This window comes from Rattus norvegicus, chromosome 3 (genome assembly GCF_021556685.1).
Source record: "Rattus norvegicus strain SHRSP/BbbUtx chromosome 3, alternate assembly SHRSP_T2T, whole genome shotgun sequence".
Lineage (NCBI taxonomy): Eukaryota > Metazoa > Chordata > Mammalia > Rodentia > Muridae > Rattus > Rattus norvegicus.
In genome coordinates, this window is record NC_141536.1 from 100,794,029 (window position 1) to 100,820,411 (window position 26,383).

The 26,383-nt window shown below is 38.2% G+C and overlaps 1 protein-coding gene across 2 annotated transcripts in view; it reads right to left on the reverse strand.

Moving 5' to 3' along the window:
* Positions 1–421: 421 nt before the first annotated feature.
* Dph6 (diphthamine biosynthesis 6) overlaps positions 422–26,383 on the reverse strand; it is a 130,939-nt gene continuing 104,977 nt past the window's right edge. The window contains exons 6-10 of one of the 2 annotated variants that reach the window (XM_087653300.1): positions 14,218–14,279; positions 7,054–7,148; positions 3,904–3,991; positions 2,318–2,359; positions 422–2,120 (exon numbers count right to left, since the gene is read on the reverse strand). In XM_087653300.1, coding sequence (XP_087509426.1) covers positions 2,324–2,359; positions 3,904–3,991; positions 7,054–7,148; positions 14,218–14,279 — 281 coding nt within the window. In that variant the 3' untranslated portion in view covers positions 422–2,120; positions 2,318–2,323. 2 annotated transcript variants of the gene reach the window in all.

The following is a 26,383-nucleotide window of genomic DNA, read 5'->3' on the forward strand; positions in this document are numbered from 1 at the left end:
ATAAGGTAGCAACAAAAATGATTCTATGGTTGGAGGTCACCATGACATGAGGAACTGTATTCAAAGCTGCAGTATTAGGAAGGTTGAGAACCACTGCTATAAGTGGAAAACGAATGAGTTTGGGAAGGCACAACTTTAAAAGAGAGATTGATAGGACTATGAGATATGTAAGAGATACATGGAAGTGAAACATAAAGGAGGTCATTGCTCAGTACCGTGGCTGCAATGACTTCCAGCCATTTGCCCTTAATGACAGACGCTAATCGAGACTTGTAAGCCACATAACCCTTCCTCCACCAGGTTGTTTTGTTTCTTTATCAGAATGTATATCATAGCAATGGAGATAAACCTAGAATATTGCTGATCAGGTATTTATGCTCTTCGGTTTTATACAAATGAACTGATATTCTCATAAAACTTATACATGAATATTGATAGCAGCTTTATTCATACTCGACAAAAAGTAGAAACAACCATAATGAGAAACAAGGGAATCAAAACACGTACTAATAAGTTAAGGATTGCTACCACATGATATCCTCAAAGTTGCAAAACTAGAGAGCAGAGAGATCAGTGGTTGCCAGGGAGGGGCTGGAGCAGACAGAAGGATGAATAGGTGGAGCACACAGGATTATTAAGACAGCAGAACTATTGTGTTATAGGGGGATAACGATGCATCTACGGTTTTGAACATTTGTTAAATCCCATGGAATGTAAAACCACAATTGTGAGACTTTGTACAAACTATGATGTTTTTGTTTGTTTTTGAGACAAGGTGATCCAGGCCACATCTCACAGCACAGCTCCTGCTTCAACTTCTCAAGTTCTGGAATTACAGGGGCAACCACCATTTCTGGTTAAAGATGCACCTTTGATAAGGATCTAGCAACGAGGGTTTATCAGTTACAAAATACCTCTCTGGTATAGTATGCCGATATGAGGCAGATGGTGTTCCAGTGGCACAAAAAATAAGCATGGGCACTTTGTGCTTTTCCATTCAGTTTTGCAGTGAACATAAAATTATTCTAGAAAAATAGTTTTTAAAAAAATATATATTAGGTATTCATAAGTGATACTTAAAATTTCTTTAAAATCAATCATAAAATAACCAGCCACTTATGATAATCTTTCTAATTATCCAATGATGAATAACATTTTGAATGATTATATAAAAAAATAGAAAAGAGAAATTACTGCAGTGACACGTGATTACAATGACACGTGATTACAATGAGCTAAGTACAAAGATCAGGGTCTTCATTTTCTGATACCTCTTTTCAGGACATGGGGTGGGAAAAAGAGGGGAGAAAAAAGTATGACAAGGAAATGCTAAATGAAGAGGGCTGGAGAGGAATCAAAGGAAATACAGGGGCCCGCCACACAAAGGCCAAGAGACTAGTTCCCAACATGAGAGTAAAGGGGAGAGAGGACTGTGAGAGCCAGAGGACCAGGGAGTTTGCTTCTCCCAGGAGCCTCAGAAACTGCACCCGTGAAGGCTTATCATGGCTCCCTAAACATGAGCTAAACAGTGAGAGCACTGACGGACATGCTAAAGTGGATGGGAAAACCCATGGGGGAAGAGCATACCACTTGGTTATCCAACAGCAAATGGCCAACCCTGACAACACAATATAGGCAATGCTATACAGTCTGGACAGGTTGTATTTATGTATTTAGGAAAGTGTGTGTGTGTGTGTGTGTGTGTGTGTGTGTGTGTGTGTGTGTGTGTGTAAGGCGTGGGAGGAGGAGAGTGCAGAGACAGAGAGTGAGACACAGTGAGAGGGTTTTATAACAACAGTAATGAAAATGGTGTCCATAAATTTGAAAAGGAGCAAGGAGGGGTATATAGTAGGGTTCTGAGGAAAGTGATGGGTGATATAATAATAATCTAATAGGAATAAAAAATAAATTATGTTTGTAGAAGAAAGCAAGTTGAAGAAATGGCAAAATCAGAGAAGAGTTCACTGAAATTCTCCCAATTATTCAATGTTTCCAATATTTTTTAAGAATTAAAAATTGTAAAAAGAAAAGTAGGTCATAATAATTTTTAAAATGCAGTATAAATATTAAGAATTGTGTATATAACTAGTTGTTTCATCATCCCCAGGTACTGAAGACACCTACAAAAAAAAAAGGCAAATATGACATATTTGTTAATGTCAGTAAATCAAATCATAAAGAAACAATAGTTATCTACAGTGGGCTAATGGCCTGCGAAGTCCAAGGAAGTACCAGAGAACCCCAGGGAGCTACTGGGTGAAGCTAAATTTCAAATGGAGGAATGCATAAGTAGGAGATTAGTGTACTAGGTTCTTACCTGTGCTCATGGAACCAAAAGGAGAAGAGGGAAGGTTTCCTCCTAGTGAATTCAGAAGGTGTTTAATGGAATAATGCCATTCTGTGATGTTACTAATTTTTGATAAAAGGTTATAAATGTTTACCTTTAGTCTAGTCTAATATTATATTGGTTTTCATCTTATTCATCATTAACTTTGTGGGAAGTGGCATGCATAATAATTATTTATTTGTGCGTGTTTGTGTATTATGTTTCTCAGGGTTTGATGGCAATGTTTTCTCTTGTAATTGTCATCTTGCTGGGCCTAGTCATTGCTCTCTCTTACTGACTTACCCTGAGGTGTGGGGACCAGTTTTCATTCTATTTTTAGAGATGCTGCATACTCTGAAAATGTCACCGTGATTCCATGTAACACACATGCAGCTGCAAAAGTGCCTCAGGAAGTGGGGAAGAAAACAGGACATAAGACCTTTTCCAATTATTTCTGTTTCCTATCATGACTCTTCTTCACAGAACTTCACTTGAAAGCAGAGGGTAACTTCTCTGGGTCTTTCATACAAAGATCTAACACTGATCTTCACCTACCTCCAAAGACAGACTGACAGGCATCTGCTCCGTCCTGATCACCTGCTCTGTACTTCCCTTAAAACTCCTGTTTGATTTCATTGCACTTCGTCTAATGTTTCACCTTTTCTCACTTACAGCTTCCTTTATTGTTTCAGAAAATTTTTCCTCTCTTCCCCCATCCCTGTACAATAAAAATTCAATTAACTATTAAGTGTTATGTAATACAAATGCTTATGTATTACAACCAAATTACCACACTAGATGGCTTACTACTGGTTTTTATACTGTCATGTTTTCTTAGTATTTATCATTTTTAAAACTAACCTTCAATCTCTTTAGAAATGTCTTGTGTTACAGAACATTCTTAGTACTAAAAGCATTTGTAAAGGTATTAGTTATTAACTAAGCAAATTTATTTCTTTTCCTGCTCTATTGCCTACTGTTGTAGTGACCTCAACCATAAAATTATTTTTTAAATTATTGGATATTTTTTATTTACATTTCAAATGTTATCCCCTTTCTCAGTTTCCTGTCCATGAATCCCCATCCCATTCCCTCTCCCCCTTCTATGAAGGGGTTCACCCACCCACCTTCCCACACATCCCTTCCCACCCCCTGCCCTGACATTCCCCTACACTGGGACATCCAGCCTTGGCATTCTCCAAGGGCTTCTCCTCCCATTGATGCCCAACAAGGCCATCCTCTGCTACATATGCAGCTGGAGCCATGGGTCAGTCCATGTGTACTCTTTGGGTGGTGGTTTAGACCCTGGGATCTCTGGTTGGTTGGTATGGTTGTGCTTATGGGGTTGCAAACCCCTTCAGCTTCTCATATAGTTATTTTCTTGCTACTCCATAACTGCAATTTTGAGTGAATTGTACTGTAAATATCTGATATGCAAGACATTTTTCCTGTGTCCTCTGGGGGAGGGGATGTTATGGTCCACAGGTTGAGAACCACTGTGTTAAGAGTATCATATAACAGAACTAATATATACCTCTCACTTGCCTTGAAATCACTGCAATCTGAGATTTACTGACCTTCTCTTCCAAGTGCAGCCCTGAGAGCCGCAGATAAGCCACAGGTGCAAATGCATCGGCTGAATGGATGACTGCCTCAGAAGTGTCCCTGCAACACACACAGTTTAGGATACTTAGCATAAACATCCCTGAACCTTCTCACTCCTCCTGCTGAGAAGAGACCTGCAATCCTTCAATGCTGAGAAACACTGTTGCTTTTCCTATGGAAAGGGACACACAGCTCATACTCAGTTTCCATCAAACTGAATGATTTGGAGACTGCAGGTGTTCAGTCACCCTTGGTCTTCAGCGCGCGCGTGTGTGTCTGTGTGTGTGTGTAGGTAGTGGGGGAGGCAGAGACAGAGAGAGAGACACACACACAGAGAGAGGGTTTTATAACAACACTAATGAGAATGGTGTCCATAAATTGGAAATGGAGGGTGGTATAATAATAATCTTTAAAAAATAAATTACTTTGAAGAGGCAACCGAATCAGTGAATTGGGCATTGCCTAAGCCACCCATCACAAAAGCAAGCTGCTGCTGCCTCTGAGGGGCTCTGGCTGAACTCTGCACCATACGACCATGCTAATACACAGACTGTAAGAGAGGTAATTAGTACCTTCAGGTAATATGGTATGAACTGCTTGCGGCCACCATATGGATACACGTAAATTAACTGAGGTTTTAATAAAGATGCCCTGTAAAGAACTTATAAATAATTAAGATTATTTGTAAAATTATATAAACAGTGATTTTTGTTACTGAGATGGAGATAATGGTCTACATTTCAACTGAAAATGCAGAGATAGATATTCCTCATCTAATTTCTCACGAATTACTTCCATTGCACATATTAATCTTAGAATTTCTGACCATGGCAGAATTGCAAAGGTAATCTTTAACTCCTTTTTTTTTTTTTTAAAAAAAACTTCATTTATATTAATTTTCTGTATATGAATGTTTAGTCTGTACATATGTACCATGTGCATGCCTGGTAAATGTAAGAGTCCAGAAAAAGGCGTAAGAGCCCCTGTAACTGGAGTTACACATGGTTTTGGGCCACCATGTGGATTCTGGGAATGGAACCTGGATCCTCTGGTAGAGCAGCAAGTGCTCTTAACTGCCGAACCATCTCTGCAGATCTATTATTTTGACCCTAATTTTTTAAGTTAAAATTCTTTTTATGTTTCTATTTTATTTTAAAAGTGTATATTTTGTGTGTCTGTGTGCACACGACGACAACGCCTGTGGAGGTCTGGGGTTACAGGCAGCTCTAAGCTGCCAGATGTTATTGCTGGGAACTGAACTTGGGTTCTTTGCAAGAGCTGTGTGTACAGCTCTGAACAGCAGAGGGGAGCCACCTCTCTAGACTCTGTCTTTAACTTCTCGAGGTCAGTGTAAAACATACTTGAATCCAGTTTTTCTGATTAGAAAGTTATGCAATGCCAATAGATGATGATTAAAAACTCAATATATATTCATGAATCTTTACTACTAAATATGAACCCTCACATTAAAAAGATAACATTAAAAGAAAAACAACTTATAAACATTGATCCTTTAAAGAACCAAGTTTTTGATGAAAAGGTACAATGAACTTTTATTGATTAATCAATGCAAATATGTTGCCAGATAAAATGGGAAGGAGAAAGATTATAGAGATAGCATGCGGGTGGAAGGAGAACCCACTGCCACACGTGATTCTGACATCTACATGCATGCTGTGTTATGCATGTCTACACCTCTTTACATCTCTCATCTCTCTCTCTTTCCCTCTCTCTTATATATGTGAACTTTCACGTATGCACACATGCACTCATGTACTCACACACACATACACACAGACACACACAGAAAGATAGGAAAGAAAGGAGGAAAAGAGGGAGGGAAGGGGGAAGAGAAGACAGAGACAAAGGAAGAGAGAGAGGGAGGGAGGGAGGGAGGGAGAGAGGGAGAGGGAGGGAGGGATGGAGGGAGAGAGAGAGAGAGAGAGAGAGGGAGGGAGGGAGGGAGGGAGGGAGGGAGAGAGAGAGAGGGAGGGAGGGAGGGAGAGAGGGAGAGAGTGTTTCATGGAAGTACATTTCCTGTTTACAAAATTCTTTGTGATTAGCACAGCCATTAAAAATCTCTATCTATAAACTTCTACGTAATAACTTTGCTATCTTGTACCATAGCTAACACAAAGATATATTTTCACTTCAAACTTATAAAGGTAGAAACAATGGGTATCAATAGTGACCTGCAGAATTTGATGGAAACATTAGGTGCTCCATAAAAAATGACAAGTCAGTGGTATGTTAATTATTAATGCCAAAGATGTTTGAAGAACATGAAAGCAAGAATGAAGAACGCTGGAGTTGGGAATGAAACCGTTTTAATCTTAATGGTCCTAGATTATTCCCTTACTCATTAATTGTCCAAAGAATTCAAGTCTGAATGTTGAAAAGATCAAAGCTGCTCATTCAATCAAGTATAATTTTAACAATCTTTTCCAAGAAGCTTGAGCTAAGGAGAAAAAGCAAACCCAAGAGCAACAAATGGAAGAAATCTTCCTCTGTCAGACAGGATGTGCAGCACGACAGAGACAGTTAATAAAGTGATGAAGCAGACAAAGGTCCTGGCCTTCATTATACTAATTCTTCAATTCCTGGTGGAGGTGCCATAGTACTCATCATAAACCACGTCACCTTCAAAATCAAGTTTATATGTAAAAATAACCCCAACAACTGAAGAGAAACGTCTAGTGCCATCATTCTAACATGTTAAAGCCAAGAAAGAGGAAAAAGAGGACAGAGTTAATGGAACCCACAGGCTACTGATGTGGCAGTTTATCAAATGCAGCTGTAATGAGAGATAAATAATACAGGCAATTCACACTTCATGAAAGGATAAAAGTGTCAGTGTGTAGGCACTAGTTTTACTGCAGGCCGTAATCAGCAAGTAAACGAAAGTGCAATGTCTAAAAAGTTTACAGCCTTCTATGAAGGCCTCGTCTTGTCAGGTATTGATTTACGTATTCACACAACTTCCTTGGGATTAAACAAATTGAGTGTTTGTGAACTTAGAGGACACGTTCTATTTCTTACAGCCAAAGCTGCCTCAAGCTAAGTGCTGGTGGCTTCTATCCCATGTATTTAGGAAAAGGGGCGATGGTGAAATGGCATCTTACACAACGATCTTCTTCTTGAACAGAGGGCAGTCCAATGTGAACGTCTCATACTCCCCACCTTCTCCACACACATGGACACCATACTTCTTAGAGAGCTGAGAATCAGGAGGAGTAAAGAAAAATAAAAATAAATGATGTTCTCAAAACACTCATTTATCAAGCTATTCTCTCCTGAATACCAATGCAGGATACTGATTTGAAAATCTATTGCAGGTTACAGAAAATTACCTTTTTTAAAGACATGTGTCTCAAGAGGGTAACATCCAATACATACAAAGAACTGAAGAAGTGATTCTCTAGAGAATCAAATAATCCTATTAAAAAATGGGGTACAGAGCTAAACAAAGAATTCTCAACTGAGGAATATCGAATGGCTAAGAAGTACTAAAGAAATGTTCAACAAACTTAGTCATAAGGCAAATGCAAATCAAAACAACCCTACCTCACACCAGTCAGAATGGCTAAGATAGAAAACTCAGGTGACAACAGATGCTGGAGAGGATGTGGAGAAAGAGGAACACTCCTCCATTGTTGGTGGGATTGCAAGCTGGTACAATCACTCTGGAAATCCATCTGGAGGTTTACTCAGCTATTAAAAACAATGACTTCATGAAATTCATAGGCAAATGGATGGAACTAGAAAATATCATCCTGAGTGAGGTAACCCAATCACAAAAAACACATATAATATGCACTCACTGATAAGTGGATATTAGCCCAAAAGCTTGGATTACCCAAGATACAATCCACAGATCATATGAAGCTCAAGAAGAAGGATAACCAAAGTGTGGAAGCTTCAGTCCTTCTTAGAAGGGGGAACAAAAGTATTTACAGGAGGGGATATGGAGACAAAGTTTGGGGCAGAGACTGAAGGAAAGGCCATCCCCAACTGGGGATCCAGCCCATATACATATAGCTACCAAACCCAGACAATATTGCTGATGCCAAGAAGTGCAGACTGATAGAAGCCTGATATAGCTGTCTCCTGAGAGGCTCTGCCAGAGCATGATACAGAGGTAGATGCCCTATGGATCCCCATAGGAAGAGTCAGAGAAAGGATTGAAGGAGCTGAAGGGGTTTGCAACCCCATAAGAACAACAATACCAACCAACCAGAGCTCCCAGGGACTAAACCACCATCCAAAGAGTACACATGAACAGACCCATGGCTCCAGCTGTATATGTAGCAGAAGATGGCCTTGTTGGGCACCAATGAGAGGAGAATCCCTTAGCCCTGCCAAGGCTGGACCCCCCAGTGTAGGAGAATGTCAGGGCCGGGAGGCAGGAAGGGGTAGGTGGGTAGGTGTGTGAATACCCTCATAGAAGAAGGGCAGAGGGGATGGGGGTTTATGAACAGGAAACTGAGAAAGGGGTTAACATTTGAAATGCAAATAAAAAATATCCAATTAAAAAAAGAAACAAGAATCTGTTTTAGGGGCACACCTATTTATTTATGCACATTTACAATAATGTTATTTGTAGATGAGTAACTACAGAACAAAGTTAAAGGGCTTAAAGCTCCCATGTTTATGTTTTTATCCCCTTAGCGGAGAGTATTAACATTAGTTGTAAAGCTTTCTTATTAAGTCATGATGCCTTGTTTTCAAATAAATCTCATTAGCTTTTATTCATTTTGACATCAAAGATGCAGATAGCCAAATCGAATGAGCTTCTCTTTCACTCTCACGTACAGAAGAACATGAGGTTTTTACAAAGCACTACAATTTCATCTATAAATGGTATTCTAATATATAATTCCACGTTGCATAGATTGATTCAGAGATTTACTTGTTTATTGGGACCTACAACTACTATTCAGATACCGAGGTTAGCAGCATGAGCAGACAAACACATCCTACAAGAACAGCACGCTATCCATCTATCTGTTTGGGTTCTTTCCTGGGCATCTACATGATGTTTCCTTCCTCCAGGTACAGTGAGGGCACATCTGCAATGGAAGTCTCACACTTACGTTAGAGGAAGGTCAAAGTACTCCTTCATTGTCTGCTCCAGGGAGAATACCAAAGGTCAGAGTGACCTTCCTGCTTTAGCTCTGCTCAAATGTCAAAGTACCTTGTTTTGAGACATCCGCTTTTGAATGCCATCAACATGAATGATTAACGGAATGGTTATGAGGTAAGGAAAGTTCCCACCTTTTTACACGAGGAAACTGGGTGGGTAGTAGTCTACTCACTGCTCAAAATGTGTGTGCGAGGACCTAACTTGTTTGTAGTTTTCTAATTTCTATGGCCTGTCACATTGTTCACCTCTCATGTCTCCCTGATAGCCTTCCATGGGCTTCCACATTATTCCATTTCTGAAGACTCTCCTCTACTGAAGTTTATAGGTACAGATACCCCACCATGGCTCTTTGTAGTATACTCTTTTGTCTTATGCATGAATCTCCTGGCTTCTGCCATCACTGATGGATGCTGTTCTCCTCTTGATAATAGCACTGCCTATATTACTTGTTCTTCTCAGATATTGCTACTTTTATTTAGTTACACTTCAAAATGACTCGTGAGCAGAATGCAATGTATGCTCTTAGATCAGTTGGGACTTAGACATAACTTCTATTGCTGATATTCCCAGTTATGTGACCTTGAAAAAGCCCTCCTCAGAAGTGAATCTTCATCTGAAAATGAAGTACTCATACTACCATCCTCATAGGTTTGTCAGATAATTAACCAGCCATGCACAGACCACTTAGCAATGGTATGCAGCAAGTAGTGAGTTAGCTTACAGCTCAAATGCCAGAGAAAACAGAGTCCATGTAGTGGGCCAGAGGGAGAGCAGCATTCTCCATGTGTTTTATATGGAGAACTGAGGTGCACAAGGAGTCAGACATTGTCTGACTCTCTGAGGTACACTGATGACCAACCATAGCCCTCTGTCCAACCATCTCAATCTACAACTTCATTGGTTAAAAACATCTTCATCCAGGTTATAAGTTATGACATAAAAATCCAGTCTGTGTAAAAATCAAGCTTGCCTTGTTTTTGTCTCTAACCCCTGCTGCCTTCTACAGTAACAAGTGCTTCTGATTTCCTTCACTGTATGTGAGTGACTGTTGATTTTCCCAGCCTGTGGAAAGTTTGATGCCAATGTCATTTTCATCTTCCCATCACAATATTTCTATGTAGTTCTATGTCACATCTGTTTCCTGTAACAGTTTCATGGTCTTCTAGTTTTTTCATTCCTAATCTATGAATACTGCTGCTACACTGTATTTCCTCAGTTTTCTTTAATAGCAGGGACTGCAGCTGAAGAGACCTCTAAATCTTATTTCTTATTCTAAGCTGTTTGCCCATCTCTGAAGGCATTGCAAGACTGGGCCTACCTTTCCATTTCACCTTCTCCTTACGGATCTATCAGCACCCATTTAACTTTGTTTAGATCAAGTTTCTTCTTGTCTCTGCACGCCTTCCTGCTAATGAATCTTCATTCACATTGATTTACTTGGTGGCCAGTGCCCAGGTAAATTTGACCCATCATCAAATTTGTTTAAGATCTTTCAGCAGTTACTCTGGGCGGTGGCCTGTCCCATCTGGCAGTTCCTACCTGTGCCTGCATTAGGAATCCCACTGCTTTCTCCCTTGCAGGTTAATAGGGCTTTTCTTCCCTCAGTTCCCTAATTTCTTCTTTTACTTTTCTTTCTCCAAGGAAACATTAAAATGCCAAGTATTCAGTCTGTTACTTCCCATCTCAGCGCAGAACTGGGAACATGGGCTGATTCTGAACATACTTAATATTCAAACTCCAAAAATCCTGTGCATTGGAGATCAAGAGTGCCTCTGCAATAAACATTCACAAAACTGTGAGGGCTACAGATTGGGGCAGCTTGTAACTAACATGACTGCTCTTACTGCTTCTCTTTAAATACAGCAGTCAGGTACTAATAACGGTTTCCTCTTCCTCAAAGACTTCCTTTACATCTCGTTGTTTAGGTAGTTAATCCTCAATTCAGTATTTGAAACTTGTCACTATGTGGTGTGAATCTGCCCACAAGCGTCTGGCAAGACAAACTCTGAAGGAAGGAGAGCGATGTCTGGAAATCCATAGCTTCTGCCTCATGTCTTGGTATAAACTGAATATCTGAAAGTGTTTCACATTTCAGATTTTGACAACTTTGAACATACACAATAGGATATTCTAGAGAAAGCCCTAAATTTTATATAAAATTCACAAAGTTTCATATATATACGTGTATAATCACATAGCCTATATGGCATTTTTGTGTTTGAGTACTAGACAAACCCTGGAGTAGTACCAGCAGCTACTTCAGGACCAGCGGCTCTACTCCGTCTAGCAGCATCCACCTGTGCGTACAATAGGACTCAAGCTTGTTACCTGAAGTAGGCTACTGGGGCCTTTGTTCCTCTGTTTCTTCCCTTATTTTAATTCTTCTAACTAAACATTAAAATGCCAAACTATACTCAGGTTTACCTCTAACCAACATCTTGACACTTCCTAAAACTTTATGTGCATTTTATTTTTCTCTCAGAATTAAAATCACCTTTTGAAATAGAAGCACACAATGGGACATATTAACGGGGTATGGTAATATTTCAAAATAAGTATATATTATAAAATATTTTAATAATGGTAAACACACCTTTCTTTTCATTTAGTTATGTTTTTATGTAAATCATTTAAATTCCTTCCTTTCAGGCTCACAAACAGCACAGTGCTATTATCTACAGCCACCCTATTTAATTGGCTTTTCTTCAGCCCTTCAATTTATAATATCAAAATTCAGAGAGGACTTGTGAGAACTTCTTTTGTCAAAGCCACAGTCTCTCATTTCTTTTCTTTCACTTGCTAGAAACTGACTTCATTATATACCAGTATTGCTTTGGGAGAGAAGGGAGCTAATTTCAGTCTGGTGGCAGTGACAAGACATAAGTGCAGAAAGAACTAGGGCCATCAATGGTTGGAAGAAGACGCCAAATGAACACAGAAAGCAACCAGATATAAACTCAAATGACACCAATTTCTCTAAAAACTGAACATAATTTGTTATAACTATATACATGTTTCATTTCCCTTTGAATCTTTACTATCTGACTGGCACATTACAAGTGCTTAGTTTTATTAACCAGAAGGAATTAGTATTTTAGGAACTTTTATGCATTTGGTATATTTTGATAAACCACAAAATAATCAATTACAAACAATTCCAAAACCAATATGAAACCTATAAAGTTATTGTGGAATGTAGCAGCTCATGGCAACTGTCCCTGACTACACCCAGAGACAACAGCAAGGAACTGAGCTATTATACAAAATACTTAGCAGAGCTCTTCTCTTCTCAGAAAATTATTGTGTATCTACATCTTTACTGTAGGTAAAAACCTCATATTCTAACAATACCACTGCTTCAGTTATCAATGCTGCATCAAACCCAAACTCTGCCCCCAATCTCCAATATAATCCAATAGAGATAACAGAAAGGAATAATGAAAACAAGTATTATTTTAGTATGTAGAACACACGTAGAACTTGAGAGTGGTAGGATGAGGGAGGCTATTTGAAATGTTGGGATAATCCCTTTGCTTCTTGGCCAGTTCATTCATTGTTGTAAAGAGGACTAGATTTAATAACCTCCAGGAGTTTCCACTCCCGTGCCACAGGCAGATAGGCCACAGGTGCTTCAGCTCCACAGCACTGGGGTGCATGTGGCACCTGCGGGCGCATGCTAAGCCTGCGGTGCATGTGGTGCATGTGGTCCATGAGAACATGAGCAAAGGTCCCCAGAGCACTTTCCTCTGATCTCACTCACTCCTGCAATGACACACTCCTTCCACCTTGTGTTACCTCATTTTAAGCACACATCTAGACACACTATGAAGTTTTAACCTTTCACCAGTCATAAAATGAATGCATCTTGGTGAGGATGTGGAGAAAGAGGAACACTCCTCCATTGTTGGTGGGATTGCAGACTGGTACAACCATTCTGGAAATCAGTCTGGAGGTTCCTCAGAAAATTGGACATTGAACTGCCTGAGGATCCAGCTATACATCTCTTGGGCATATACCCAAAAGATGCCCCAACATATAAAAAAGACACGTGCTCCACTATGTTCATTGCAGCCTTATTTATAATAGCCAGAAGCTGGAAAGAACCCAGATGCCCTTCAACAGAGGAATGGATACAGAAAATGTGGTACATCTACACAATGGAATATTACTCAGCGATCAAAAACAATGACTTTATGAAATTCGTAGGCAAATGGTTGGAACTGGAAAATATCATCGTGAGTGAGGTAACCCAATCACAGAAAAACACACATGGTATGCACTCATTGATAAGTGGCTATTAGCCTAAATGCTTGAATTACCCTAGATGCCTAGAACACATGAAACTCAAGAAGGATGATCAAAATGTGAATGCTTCACTCCTTCTTTAAAAGGGGAACAAGAATACCCTTGGTAGGGAAGAGAGAGGCAAAGATTAAAACAGACACAGAAGGAACACCCATTCAGAGCCTGCCCCACATGTGGCCCATACATATACAGCCATCCAATTAGACAAGATGGATGAGTCAAAGAAGTGCAGGCCGACAGGAGCCGGATGTAGATCGCTCCTGAGAGACACAGCCAGAATACAGCAAATACAGAGGCGAATGCCAGCAGCAAACCACTGAACTGAGAATAGGATCCCCGTTGAAGGAATCAGAGAAAGAACTGGAAGAGCTTGAAGGGGCTCAAGACCCCATATGTACAACAATGCCAAGCAACCAGAGCTTCCAGGGACTAAGCCACTACCTAAAGACTATACATGGACTGACCCTGGACTCTGACCTCATAGGTAGCAATGAATATCCTAGTAAGAGCACCTGTGGAAGAGGAAGCCCTGGGTCCTGCTAAGACTGAATCCCCAGTGAACTAGATTGTTTGGGGGAGGGCGGCAATGGGGGGAGGATGGGGAGGGGAACACCCATAAAGAAGGGGAGGGGGAGGGATTAGGGGGATGTTTGCCCGGAAACCGGGAAAGGGAATAACACTCGAAATGTATATAAGAAATACTCAAGTTAATAAAAAAAAAAAAAAAAGAATGCATCTAAATTTTTCTGAAACAAAAATCATTCTTTGAGTCACTATGCCATGGTACTACTTTCCTCATTTAGATGCTGATATTTTAAAGAGGAAGATGAGTTCTTACCTCTAAAAGATAAGGTTCCATTTCACCCAGGGTTTTTCCAAGATGCTTATCAGGATCCAAGCCTGTCAAGAAAGGTGAGATTTTTCTAGGTGTCAGTTTAGAGCTGTAAAAGCACATTTCCTTCCCTTGACCCCTCCTTACCCAGGAAAGCAATGTATATATATATATTGTAAGTTGTTTTGATGTTAAAGCAAAAATTTACTTTTCCAGAATTTACTTCTCTATTTCCCTGGGATAGTTGCTTTCTTTCCCCTAAAAATCAGTTTTACTTTATTACAGTTGTGTCAGTAGAAAGGTACTTCCTTTAGTGTGACTTCTCAATTCGGGGAACTGTAAAGAAGATGAAAGCAGTATAATTTGAAAGAAAGGAAATACAGTGCCATAGTGTGTTTACAGACAGGAGCCTGGCATGGCTGTCCTCTGAGAGTTCCAACAAGCAGCTGACTGAGACAGACAGGGATACTTACAACTAACCATTGGGCTGAATGCATATGGGGACCCCTGGGGCTGAATTAGGGAAAGGCTGGAAGAAGCTGAGGAGGAGGGTGACCCCATAGGAAGACCAGCAGTCTCAACTAACCCACCTCTGAGATCTCAGACACTGAGGCACCAAGCAGGCAGCATATGCCAACTGATATGAGCACCCCCAACTCCTGCCACATACACAGCAGAGGACTACCCAGCCTGGAATCAGTGGGAGATGCACCAACCCCTAAAGAGACTTGAGGCTCCAGGGACTGGGGAGGTTTGGTGGGTGGGGGGACATCCTCTTGGAGACAGGGGGGAGGAGGAATGAGATGAGGAAGTGTGTGAGGGTGGACCTGGAGGGGGCAATGGCTGGATTGTAAAAAAAAAAAAAAAAAGAAGTAATTAAAAAAAAAAAGAAATAGAAAACCTCAGCATATTATTTGGTGTGGTTTATTTTATTTAAAGACAGTATATAATGTGATTTTTCTGTCTTATGCTTATTTTATTTTAATTTCAAATGCAATTATAAAATAAGAATGGAAAAGAGGATAAACTGTTACACTTATACTATTAATTCAGTTAATTGTTCAATATGCATACACTCATATTATGAAATTAAATCATAGCTGCTCTCAAAATAATGTGCCTATTTAAATAGAGTATCATTCTTTACCAATAAACATCCCAATTTTAGAAGTTAAACTTTCTCAATTCAATATGGCAGTCTAGGTATTTTTCTGTATAGATCTGTCTACATTAAACACTGTATATAGTAATCCTTATGTCAGGCCAATGTGTTGTTCTCAATAATGTCCTCTTAGGTTACTCCTGCAGCCTGGAAGAGAACTCCATCTGAGTGAATTCTGCATTTGCTTCATTTTTTCTGTTCATTAGAAAGTGACAAGTCATTAGGGACCTCATGATTACTACCTAGATGAGATGCATTTCAGGTTGTTTTTAGAAAACATTTCTTGGATAACAGCCAGGGACCTCTAGGGATTGAAGCTATTGTTCTTGAGAAGGCAGTGGCCTAAGCCACTTTCTTTATGTCTTTGATGTCTTTAAAGCAGTCCTGGCTTTCCTACAAGGGTATTATTAGTAGTGAATGTGGAAGGAAGACCACCTGTCCTATTAACCAAAATATTCAGATACAAAAGAGCTCCCAATAAAGTCTTAATTTTTAGAGCATCAATGACTCCATAATTAATAACATGTAAATGAAAACCCAATATAATTGAATTCTTAATTTTCTTACAGTTTCACATAGTTTTCTAAATTTTTATTTTAGAAACATTTTATTATTGCAAGTACAATCTGTATATAGTTTACTTTTAATCATGAAGAATGGTTTTAAAAATAAATATCTGGTAAAATGGATCCCCTTAAATGTATAAAGTTACTATCTAGTTTGCAATAAATATGCAGTGATAAGATCTTTGTTCTGTTTTTTTTTTAATTTAAATTTTGGGTTTAAGATTTTCTTTTATTGAAAATAGATTATTTTCTTACACAATATATCCTGATTATGGTTTCCCTCCTCTAATCCTTCTAGGAATTTCTAACTGGATGTTATGCATAGAGAATTCTGATATTCAAGAATGTTTATAATTGAGAACTGAAATACAGGGTCAGATTAATATCAATAAATTAATTTATCATTGGACTTCTTTAGAAATTCTAAAAATAATCAAGTCAATGTTTGAGTTGAAATTAAACACAAATTTTGAAAGCTATGAATCATTTCTTCATTTAACTTGTTTGCTTTCCTGGAAGAAGAATCCACTGTATCTAAAGAGCAACCCTGAAATACAGCTTTGTTCATGCTGAAATGATGCTAAGATGTGGAACTATTTAAAAGTATATGAATAGCAAAAATTTGGTAATGTTCAAATTCACATCATACAGTCAATTATTAAAATTTTAGGTAATTATTTAATTACTGATGAACCTGGTCTAAAAGGTACAATATTCTCTTTCTTAAGCAACAGAACAGAACAAAGCAAAATGAAACAGTACCCATACTCAACACAGTCAGTGTAAGTGAAACATCTCTCTGATTACTCTTTTGTTTCTCTCTGTAAACCTACATTACATTAAACACCTCGGGAGCATTATGAAGAAACGAGAATAGCTCATGGGCTCTTTCAATGCAAACTTTATTCAGAAGCTTCAATTCATCATACTTCGTCTGAGAGACAATTTTTCTTCAGATTTATCCCACTTAGTGACTGTTTTCTAGTGAAGTCTAGGTCGTGAAAATACACTAACTGTGCTTCTCTTCAATCTCACAGAATCTTTTTATTTTATCTCCTCAAATGGCCAGTTATGGAATGCCACCTCAATGTACTCATGTCTCCTAAGAACTTTATTCACTGAGCCATTTATTAATGTTGATATAAATAGTGGTATAAAGAAATAAAATATTAACGAAGAAGATGACAGTCCAGGCGATGTAGGATGTCATTTCATTTCAAGAATGCTTTAATTCACAGGCATGAGATCTTAAGTTACTAACAAGATTTTCTCCAAAGTACAGGCAAAGATTGACTATAAATTCTGACATCTAACCGTTTAATCACATCACACAGACATTCCCTGATAGAAGATGGGTGGGTGAATAAACCCACAACAAGGCCTAGGCACTGGGTAGCTCCATGCAGAATTAAGAAATTAATTAGGAGGAAGAACTATAATTTGCAGAGCTGACATCCATTTTACTTTAGTTGCATGTATCAATGGGAAACGATTACAATTCAATTAAAATATTCAATTTTATTACTTTACTGACTGACCTTGAAGTTAATGCCTGCTTTATTTAATTGCATCATCTATGAATAAATGTTAACCCTAAAATGTTATGCCCCATTATTTTCAATGCAGTTTTCAACATCTCAACTGAATTATATCAGCCAATTTATTATCTCCTGTCATGAAGGCAAGTGGAGGTTTATTTCTTCAGGACAGCCCGATATACGATGAGGGAAACATCACGAAAGAGTTGATAATGTTATGTTTTACAGAGCCCAGTGAAATGAATTGTGCTCCCATCTTAACTTCAGAAGTGTACATTTTTACTGTAAAATCACTATCGATATTAGAAAAGGCATAATCAGTCTGAGAAGCAATTTTTGGCCAGCCTATAATTTTGTTTAATTTATTGCAGGCAGGAACTGAATATCCATTATATCTTAACAACACACATAGACACACAAACACAATTACACTTACGTACACACACAGATACACAGGCATGCAGACATACACATACACACTTATACACACATATACACAGATACATACACATGCATGCAGACACACACACACACACACACACACACACTCACAGAGACCTATACACATATACCCAGGCATACATACATGCACACACAGACACAGGCACACAGACATACTTGGTGCATGTGCCACATAATTTCTTGCTATTCTATCATACTCACTAGTTAACAGAACAAGTAACCCCATATTGCAAGGTTTAATTGTTTTTAAATAAATGAAACATTTAGTTCAAACCCTATAGCATTATAATGTATTTGCACATTTTGGAAATGAAATGGAATGAGTTTTGTTAAGAATGAGATAGGAAGAAAGGATGGTTTTTTGAGATCTAAGATAAGAATGAGCTGACATTTGAAATCCTATAGTCAGGCAAGGATATCATTTCAACATTTTACCTTCCATTCTTCTAATTAGGCCACCAAATGCTTAACTATCTTAAGTCACTGTGTCGAGGCTTGTCTTTTGATATGGGCCTTCTTTCTTAAATCTACAGCCTGAGATTTTATATCATAAAGTAGACTCATTCTTAAAAGGAATCACTTAAATCACATTGAGTATAATTGTACAGTTGTAATAATCAATTATTACTTACTAGCAATGGATCAAAATTTCCTCTTTTCTACTTTAAAACTATTGTGTAAATCATGAAAAGAACAAATAAACATGAAATATATCTGTACAACAAAGAGGGATGTTAGAAATATCTCTTTAAGAAACACCCGCTCTCATTCCCTTTAAGCGTGGGGCTACTGGAACCTGCAAGCCTAATAAATTTAGAGACTGTGAGAAAGCAAAGAGCTAAGAATAAAGATGCAAAAAAAGAATGGGGTCCTTATAAGTTGTTTTTACTGTAAGAGTTTACAGCTACGAAGTCTGATGAATTCTTTTTTTTTTTTTTTTTTTTTATCGTGTCAAGCCAGGAGAGGAAGAGAGGAAGAGAGGAAGAGAGGGAGAGAGGGAGAGAGGGAGAGAGGGAGAGAGGGAGAGAGAGACAGAGAGAGAGAGTGAGAGAGGGAGAGAGAGAGAGGAAGAACAGAAGAAGAGTGAGAGAGAGTGAGAGGAAGGAGGAGAGAGGAAGAGCGGAAGAGGTCTGATGAATTCTTGCAGAGCTGTGTGTGGACCTTGGATCCAGTTTGAAATTTAGAAAGGGCAGTCTCCTCAGTCTTCTTCCTCTACTGGACACACGGTTGGAGGTGGCATGGCAAATGAGTAACAGGCCGCTGCTCTGGTGTAAAGGAGACAGGCTGTACTTGAACAAAAGCATTAGCAAGAGTGGAATGGAACAGAGTTGAGAGCAATGCATACTAGGTATGATACAGAAAGTACTTGTAAAGCTAGGAACATACGAGAGAAAAAAGGTCCAGATGATTCTGAGCTTTGTATTTCGGGACAAGTTAAAAGATAACAGTACCCACTACCATTGTTTTAGGTGCAAGACAACAAAACATATGCAAAATATGGAAGGAAAATAAATGGCAACTATCATTCTAGAAGTGTGTTGCATTTCCAGAGAAGAGACTCTAATTGGCAGTGAAGAAAATGGGGTCAGAGCCCAGCAGAGAGGTCTGGACGGCAGATACGGAAATAGAAACAGAAGCTGTGAGATAAACTGACTGTAGGACAACACTCAATGTGAGTCAAAAATACAGCAAAGGGCCCGAGGAGCAGACATTTTAATGACAGGAAGACTGAACTGTGTAAAATGCAAATCTGATGGAGTTATTTTTCTCCTCCCTCCTTGCCAAATTTATTAAATTATATTTGACAGCTTAATATCACGTATACTTAAAGTATTCAACTTAGTCTTTCACGTATGTAGACATTTCAAAGAATTCATCATATTGAAGCTAATTAACTTTCTATCACCTTACATAACTACTATTTATTCTGGGAATGGGCAGTGGGGACTGAAACCAGGCTCTCCTGCTGCTAGGCAAGCGCCACCATTGCCCTACAGATTCTGACCCCCACTTATTGTTTTCCAAAATGGTAAAAACCACTTCTGAACAGGGATGCGGGTCCGTGACTGTAATCCGGTACTTAAGGGGCTAAAGCAGTCCTTCTGAGGACAGCACAATCTGAGGCTAGTCTTGGCCATAGTCTGAGTTTTGGACCAGCCTAAGCAGCAAGGTCACTTTCAAACTGCCCTTCTGAAAAGTAAAGACTTAGCCTGTGTAGTCTATAAATCTATACAATATTTACAGGTCAGTTGAAAATAATATAAAAAATTACCAAAATAAAAACTGAAAGTTAATAGAATGCAAAAGTTCACAACATAGTACGATCAGCTACAGTAACAGTCCTACACACACAGAGCTCCAGAATTCATTCATCTTGTAGGGCCCCTCCTCCTCAGCTGCTCTGTACTCTTTCGCTGACTTTCACACTTTTAGATTCTATAAATGAGGTGTGCAGGATTTGTCTTTCTCCCTTTCCAGCATTGATTATCCTTTCTCTTATGTTACTGGTACACTTGCAGAAGTGCAGAAGAGAGGATTGGATTTACTTCAGGGTTCTTTGTTTCCTATTCTATCCTATTGGTCTGTATGATTTTTTTAAATGACGACATCATACTTAAAAATAGTGCATTATTAGAGGGTACCACAGCTTGAAATTTACATATCGGTATACAAATATCCTTATATACACACATACAGTAAGATAGATATTCATATATATTATATATTTGAAGATATAAGTGCAAAGTGTTTTGGGAATGGGATATCAATTTATTAAAAAATTCAAAGAACTTATTCATGTCAGAATAAGATATTCCAGGGCTAACTTTTGTTATGATACCCTGCATTAATTGAAGAAACAATATGCTAGTATTAAAATAAACCAGATCAGCATTCTTTTTCTCTACTGTTATATCCTATAACTATTTATAAAGCGAGAAAAGAATGGTTCTGCTCAGGACTACTCAGTTGTATGACTAGTTGCATTTGTATTTCAAACTGAAAAGTCTATAAAATATACTTAAAAGTTGAGGTCTAATCCTTGATTTTATTTCATAAGTAGAAAATGGTAAATAATTTATGAGACAATTGGGTATGGTAAAACTTTGAAGCTTAAAAAAACCTGTACTAAATTACTCTAAATGAAGACAGATTATATTTAAATCAAAATTAACTATACTTTAAATCATATTAAGCAATCTTTTTAACGAAATAATTATTTGAACCAAGTTCAGGTATAAAAATTGTTAACTGTAGAATATAAAAGAATAACATAAATTGCTGTTAACCTTTGCTGTTCAGCATTCTCTCTAGGAAGGCTATTACAATGCAGGATTTTAATTATGTCCATTATTATCAAGTGAATGACAGAAGAGGACACTGAGAGAGAGTAATAATTAACGTGCCTTGGCGTGGCTTGTCTGGGCAGCAGTTAGAGGCAGAATCAGATGAAGGTAGTGTATAGAACACCACAGTGTGCTTGTGTGGGAGTAGAAGCCAGCCATTGGGAAGGCTACGCAGTTAAAGCACATGTTCTAATTAGTATGGGCATCTCTATTGTGGAGGCACAGGGTGAGACTTTAACAATTATGCATTAAATTTGGAAAGGAAATCCTAGTTAGCAACCTTCTGAGAGAAGCAAAGGGTTAAAAAACGTCGCTACTTAAAAGAAAGAGGACCGTAACTATATTATGCACCATGACATTATCTGAAAAGTCAAAAGAGAAATCTGGGCATAGCCAAAAGGAAAACTGAAAACAGCTCCATAAAACTGTTCATAAATTTGTTGAAAGTGTCTAGATCATCTTATAATATGGTATTTAAGAAATAAAATACCAGAGATGTACTGCTGGGAAATGAAGACTCTGAGTATGAAAGGGACAAAGTAACAGGAGGACGAACAGGCAGCATGAGTGGAGGTGCTGGGCTCCTCAGCTAAGAGGACTGAAACAGGAGGTGCACAGGGGCAGGGCACTTCGCTGGGTCCTGCGTCGCAAGGACCTGTATCAATAACTTGGGGGGAAAGGACTACTCCAAGGGCACTTTGAGAATAACCAGTGGTGCGGTGGCAAAATCAATCTCCTAGGGGGAAAGAAGAGAGCAACTTGAGAAATTCCATGGCAATAAATCACCCTGGCCAGATGGTGTTCAGCTGAGAGTTTCTGAAGGAAATAAAGTGTGACACCCTGAGCATCTGAAATCAGCAACTGTTTCTAAGCAGTGCTGTTTTGCTAATATGAAGCCATTTTTAGGAAAGAACAACAATGAAATTAAGATTTACAGAGGTATATATGAGAAGCTCTTGTGTTGATAATGGAGAAACTGATAGAGTCTAATTAAGAATAGCTTCCTTCTACATCGGGATAAGGTTAACTGGCTGAGGTCAAATCGCCCACTGAGTCTATAAAGAGAACACTGTTTCTCTCCATCCTATTAAACTTATCAGGAAATGTCAATAAAATACTAGATAGAAGCAAAACAGTAAATGTAATTTATTTGGGAATTACATGAAGCTTTTAACAAGGTCACATGAGACTGTTGGGGGAAATAAATAAGCACAATCTTCAGGAAGAGAGGCCACAGGAGAAACTTCTGCTATTAATTGTCAAACTTGCTAAGTAAGGGAAACAAAGTTTCAGGGACAATTTCTCTTTTGTTCCCTAGCAGTGGGTCATGGGCATCTGATAATGATGGCCAAAAGGGTGAGAGACTTAAGAGAGTCTATGTTCAAAGTCTGAAGAAAGAAAATGCAGGTCACCAGTAGCACAGGTTTGCTTCCTAGTAGGATATGAAGATCCACACCAGAGGCATGGTGATAGCAGGGAGGGAAGCAGAGCTCCCAAATTAAGAAAGTAAACAAAAGCCCAACAGGCAAATGAGGGATTAAAAAGATAGAACAAAGTTAATATTCATGAAATGGAAGTCTGAAAGTGGCAATTCACAATAAGTTTCTTATCAGCATGTTGAGCATAACCAACAGATTTAAAAGAGAACTAACAAGAGTGGCCGTAAGTACTGTTAGACTGATTTGCCATATTCAGTTAGGACTGTCATCTTCAGTGGGGTCAGTCTTGGACAGTTTATTTACTAAATAGTGCATACTTATTTGCCCAATACCAGGTTTTTTTTTTTTTTAAAAAGTCTTCTGTAGAACAAACTACTTCCGAAGCTAGTAGTATATTACTCAAAAGTTACGAAAGGGAGCCAGTCTCCATCCTTCAGCATTCCAACCTCGTATCACCTTTTCTGTCTCAGCACAGAGCCCATTCTATAAGGAAAGAGCAAGGGCCAGAAGTAGAAATTTGAAATTCACGCAAAGACCTGGGCACTCTCCTATGCCATTACATGACAACACTAGATGTTAGCCCCAGACCACACTATGACTCCTTTCACCTGTAACTTTTCTTGCTCTTGAGCACACTCCTGTGAAGTCACAAAAAGCACTAGCAGTCTTTCAAATCTTGCAGATTGCTATTAAAAATACCTATTCTCTTTGGTGCAGTAACCTGCAGCCTCCATCGCAGGCTAAAGAGCTAACTCCTTAAACAGTGCTCACACAGCACCGCTGCCAGCCTTCCATGTTCTGGTCACTCTGCTTGCTGAATTACAGTTGTTTCTCTGGGCCAAGTTCAAAGTATTCATACTTCTTAAAAAAGTAAGTGGAAGTCATGGTAGGTAATACAACAAAGTACTTTAACTATTTTACATTCTGGAAATTTCTATTGTTAAAGCATTGTTGTCTCTGTTTTTAACATTAATATTTTCTGCAAATACCCAACTCTTTATGGCATCTTGCCCCTACATTTACTAGAACAGTAATTGTAAAGGAAACTATTACTTGCAAAACACAATACTCGGTATTGACTTATGAATTCCACCCTGACAATCTGCTTAGTTGCTCTGCCACTTCAAGGTACAGCGGACACAAATGAAACAGAATGTCAAAACTTGCTAAGGATGTTTTTCAAGGGCTAGCAGTTAACAGCATCTACTTTATACCATATAGATATTCCTGCTGCATTTTTCCTGGTGGAATGCAGTAGGCATATTTATCCAGTTGAAATGAATCAGTACTGATTCTATTATTAAAAATATTATCAATTTGAATAATCTCTAAGCTACCTGCAAACGTAAAGAGCACGAGATTCAAACACACATTCAAATAACTGGCTAAAAGGGTAAGGAGGGTTAGGTAAAGAAAGAATGATGTAAATTATCATGAGGCCTTTCTTCTAACAAGTTGATGCTGACTTCTTATTAGTTCATATTATTACGTACATTTACTTAAGTAACTGAGATCCTTGGTTTTATATCTCTAAGATATACAGTCTGGTATGACATAACAGGTATGTCCCTGAAAAATATAAGCACATTATGTTCTACTTTAAGTAGCAATAGAATAAACTCTGAGGGCTGAAGAGATGGCTTGACAAAGTCTAGGCTCACAACCAAAAATATGAGAATGGAATTTGAAATATTTTCTTAAATATAATTTTGATGAGTTACAACTATAATATCAAAATAATCACTTAAGAAGAGTTTGAGGCCATTGGAGAAAAATAAACAAACAGGCCAAAGCCTCATCTCCATGGGTAAAGGGTTAGGAATTAAAATTTTATTTTGGAGTACAGTGTAAGAGTCACTTAGCCTTTTTAATTTAGAAATGAAAATTATCACAAATGATAGTTCAAATATGTTCAAAAATTCCAAACCTGTTCAAATATGTTGTTGCTCAAGTGAAACTTTCTCAGTGGGAGAAAACTAAGTAGGAAAGACAGAAGTAGTGTGGCACGCTGGTGCTGATGAATGCAGAAGGGAAGTTCCATACTATTAGCAGTGCTCACTCCTTCCTGTCTGCAGTCCGTTATGTGGCAATGCAAATGGATGTGTTAGTTTACCTATGATAAACAAGGACCCTTGACTTCTACTTTTTTTTTTTAACAGTTGATATGTTAGACAACCTTCATACTTAAAAAAAATGCAATTACAAAGCCCAGCTGAATGGCCCCGGAGCACACTGGCTCCGTTAAATTTGCTTGTGTGTAATTACACCTGCTCAAGGCAGGTGAGAAATGCACTCTGATAAGATTTTTTTTTAAATACTCGAGCCAACAAAGAAATAAAATGAAATCAGTGATTTCCAATTTAATTAGTATTTAAATCTTTTGTTGTAATTGCTCTTTAAGACCTTTATAAAACTGGGCTTTGTGAAACACCATTATAACTATGTTTTAAGTTTTGGATGCAAACATTTTCTTTAGAAAACCTACTCTAAGTCATCAATGTAAGCCATCACCAATGTCAATCACAGACGTGCTTCTTATGTCTTTCCTGTTTAACATTTTAAAGCTAGAAATAGCCACACTGCTTAAAGTTTTCTAAGCATGTGACTACATCGTATCTTAAATATCCTCTGCACAGCATATAAGAGTGTGAGGCTGGCAAAAGCCCCAATAATTTAATCAGTTGACATGACTTATTATGAATGTGTCAAAGATATAGATCATCTATGATAAATAAATAAATGCTGTAGAACAGAAAAAACAAACGAAGAAGACCTCTGTGTACTTGTCTTGTGCAGACTCAGTAGAAGACATTAAGAGGCAGGTCAGGGACTTCAATCAGAAGGAAGATCTGAAATGCTACAAGAAATAATAAGCTAAGTTCGCGATGAACCTTTAGGAGACCTAAATAGTGTCTGTTAAAACTGGTAGCAAAAATACCAATAATAATGAACCACTAGTGAAATTGAAAACAAAGTCATGTGGTGTGTGCCTTTAATCCCAGGACCAGGGAGTATGACTGTGAATTCAAACTTGCTTGATCCAGTTAGCAAAACATTGTCACAGACAAGCAAGCTAGTGAACAAGGAAACACACAAGCATACAACAATTCCCTTCCCTTCATAAAACAGATATAAACACATAATTAAAGTATAAACAATTAAAAATATATAAATCATGAGGCAGATGAGTCAAAACATTTCAAGGCTTGTGTTAGGTAAAATATAGTGACAATGATGATAAATGCTGTGTTCTCCATAGTATCATGAAAATGGATTCCAAGTGAAAGAAAAATTAGACAGAGGAAAAGAATTTATCACCAGCAAAGCTAAATTGAAGTATATTAAAGTGAGTTATAGAGGCAGTAGTAAGTTATCCCAGAGTTAAACAAGTACATTAAAGGCATACAGAGTACAGTGAGAGGGAGAGGGGAGGCAATATACGTAAATGCTATATAAACAAAAACAATACATTAGAAAGATAGATACATGGAGATTAGAATGCAAGGTAATACAACATGTCCAGGAAGGAAATATAGTTAATGTACACTAACCATTGGGCAAGTCTGAAAGAAAGTAACATTTAACTAGTTAATTATCAAATATAACAATGGAAGCCAATTAATAAAATGTCAAAAAAAGGGAAAATTATATCAAATACCTT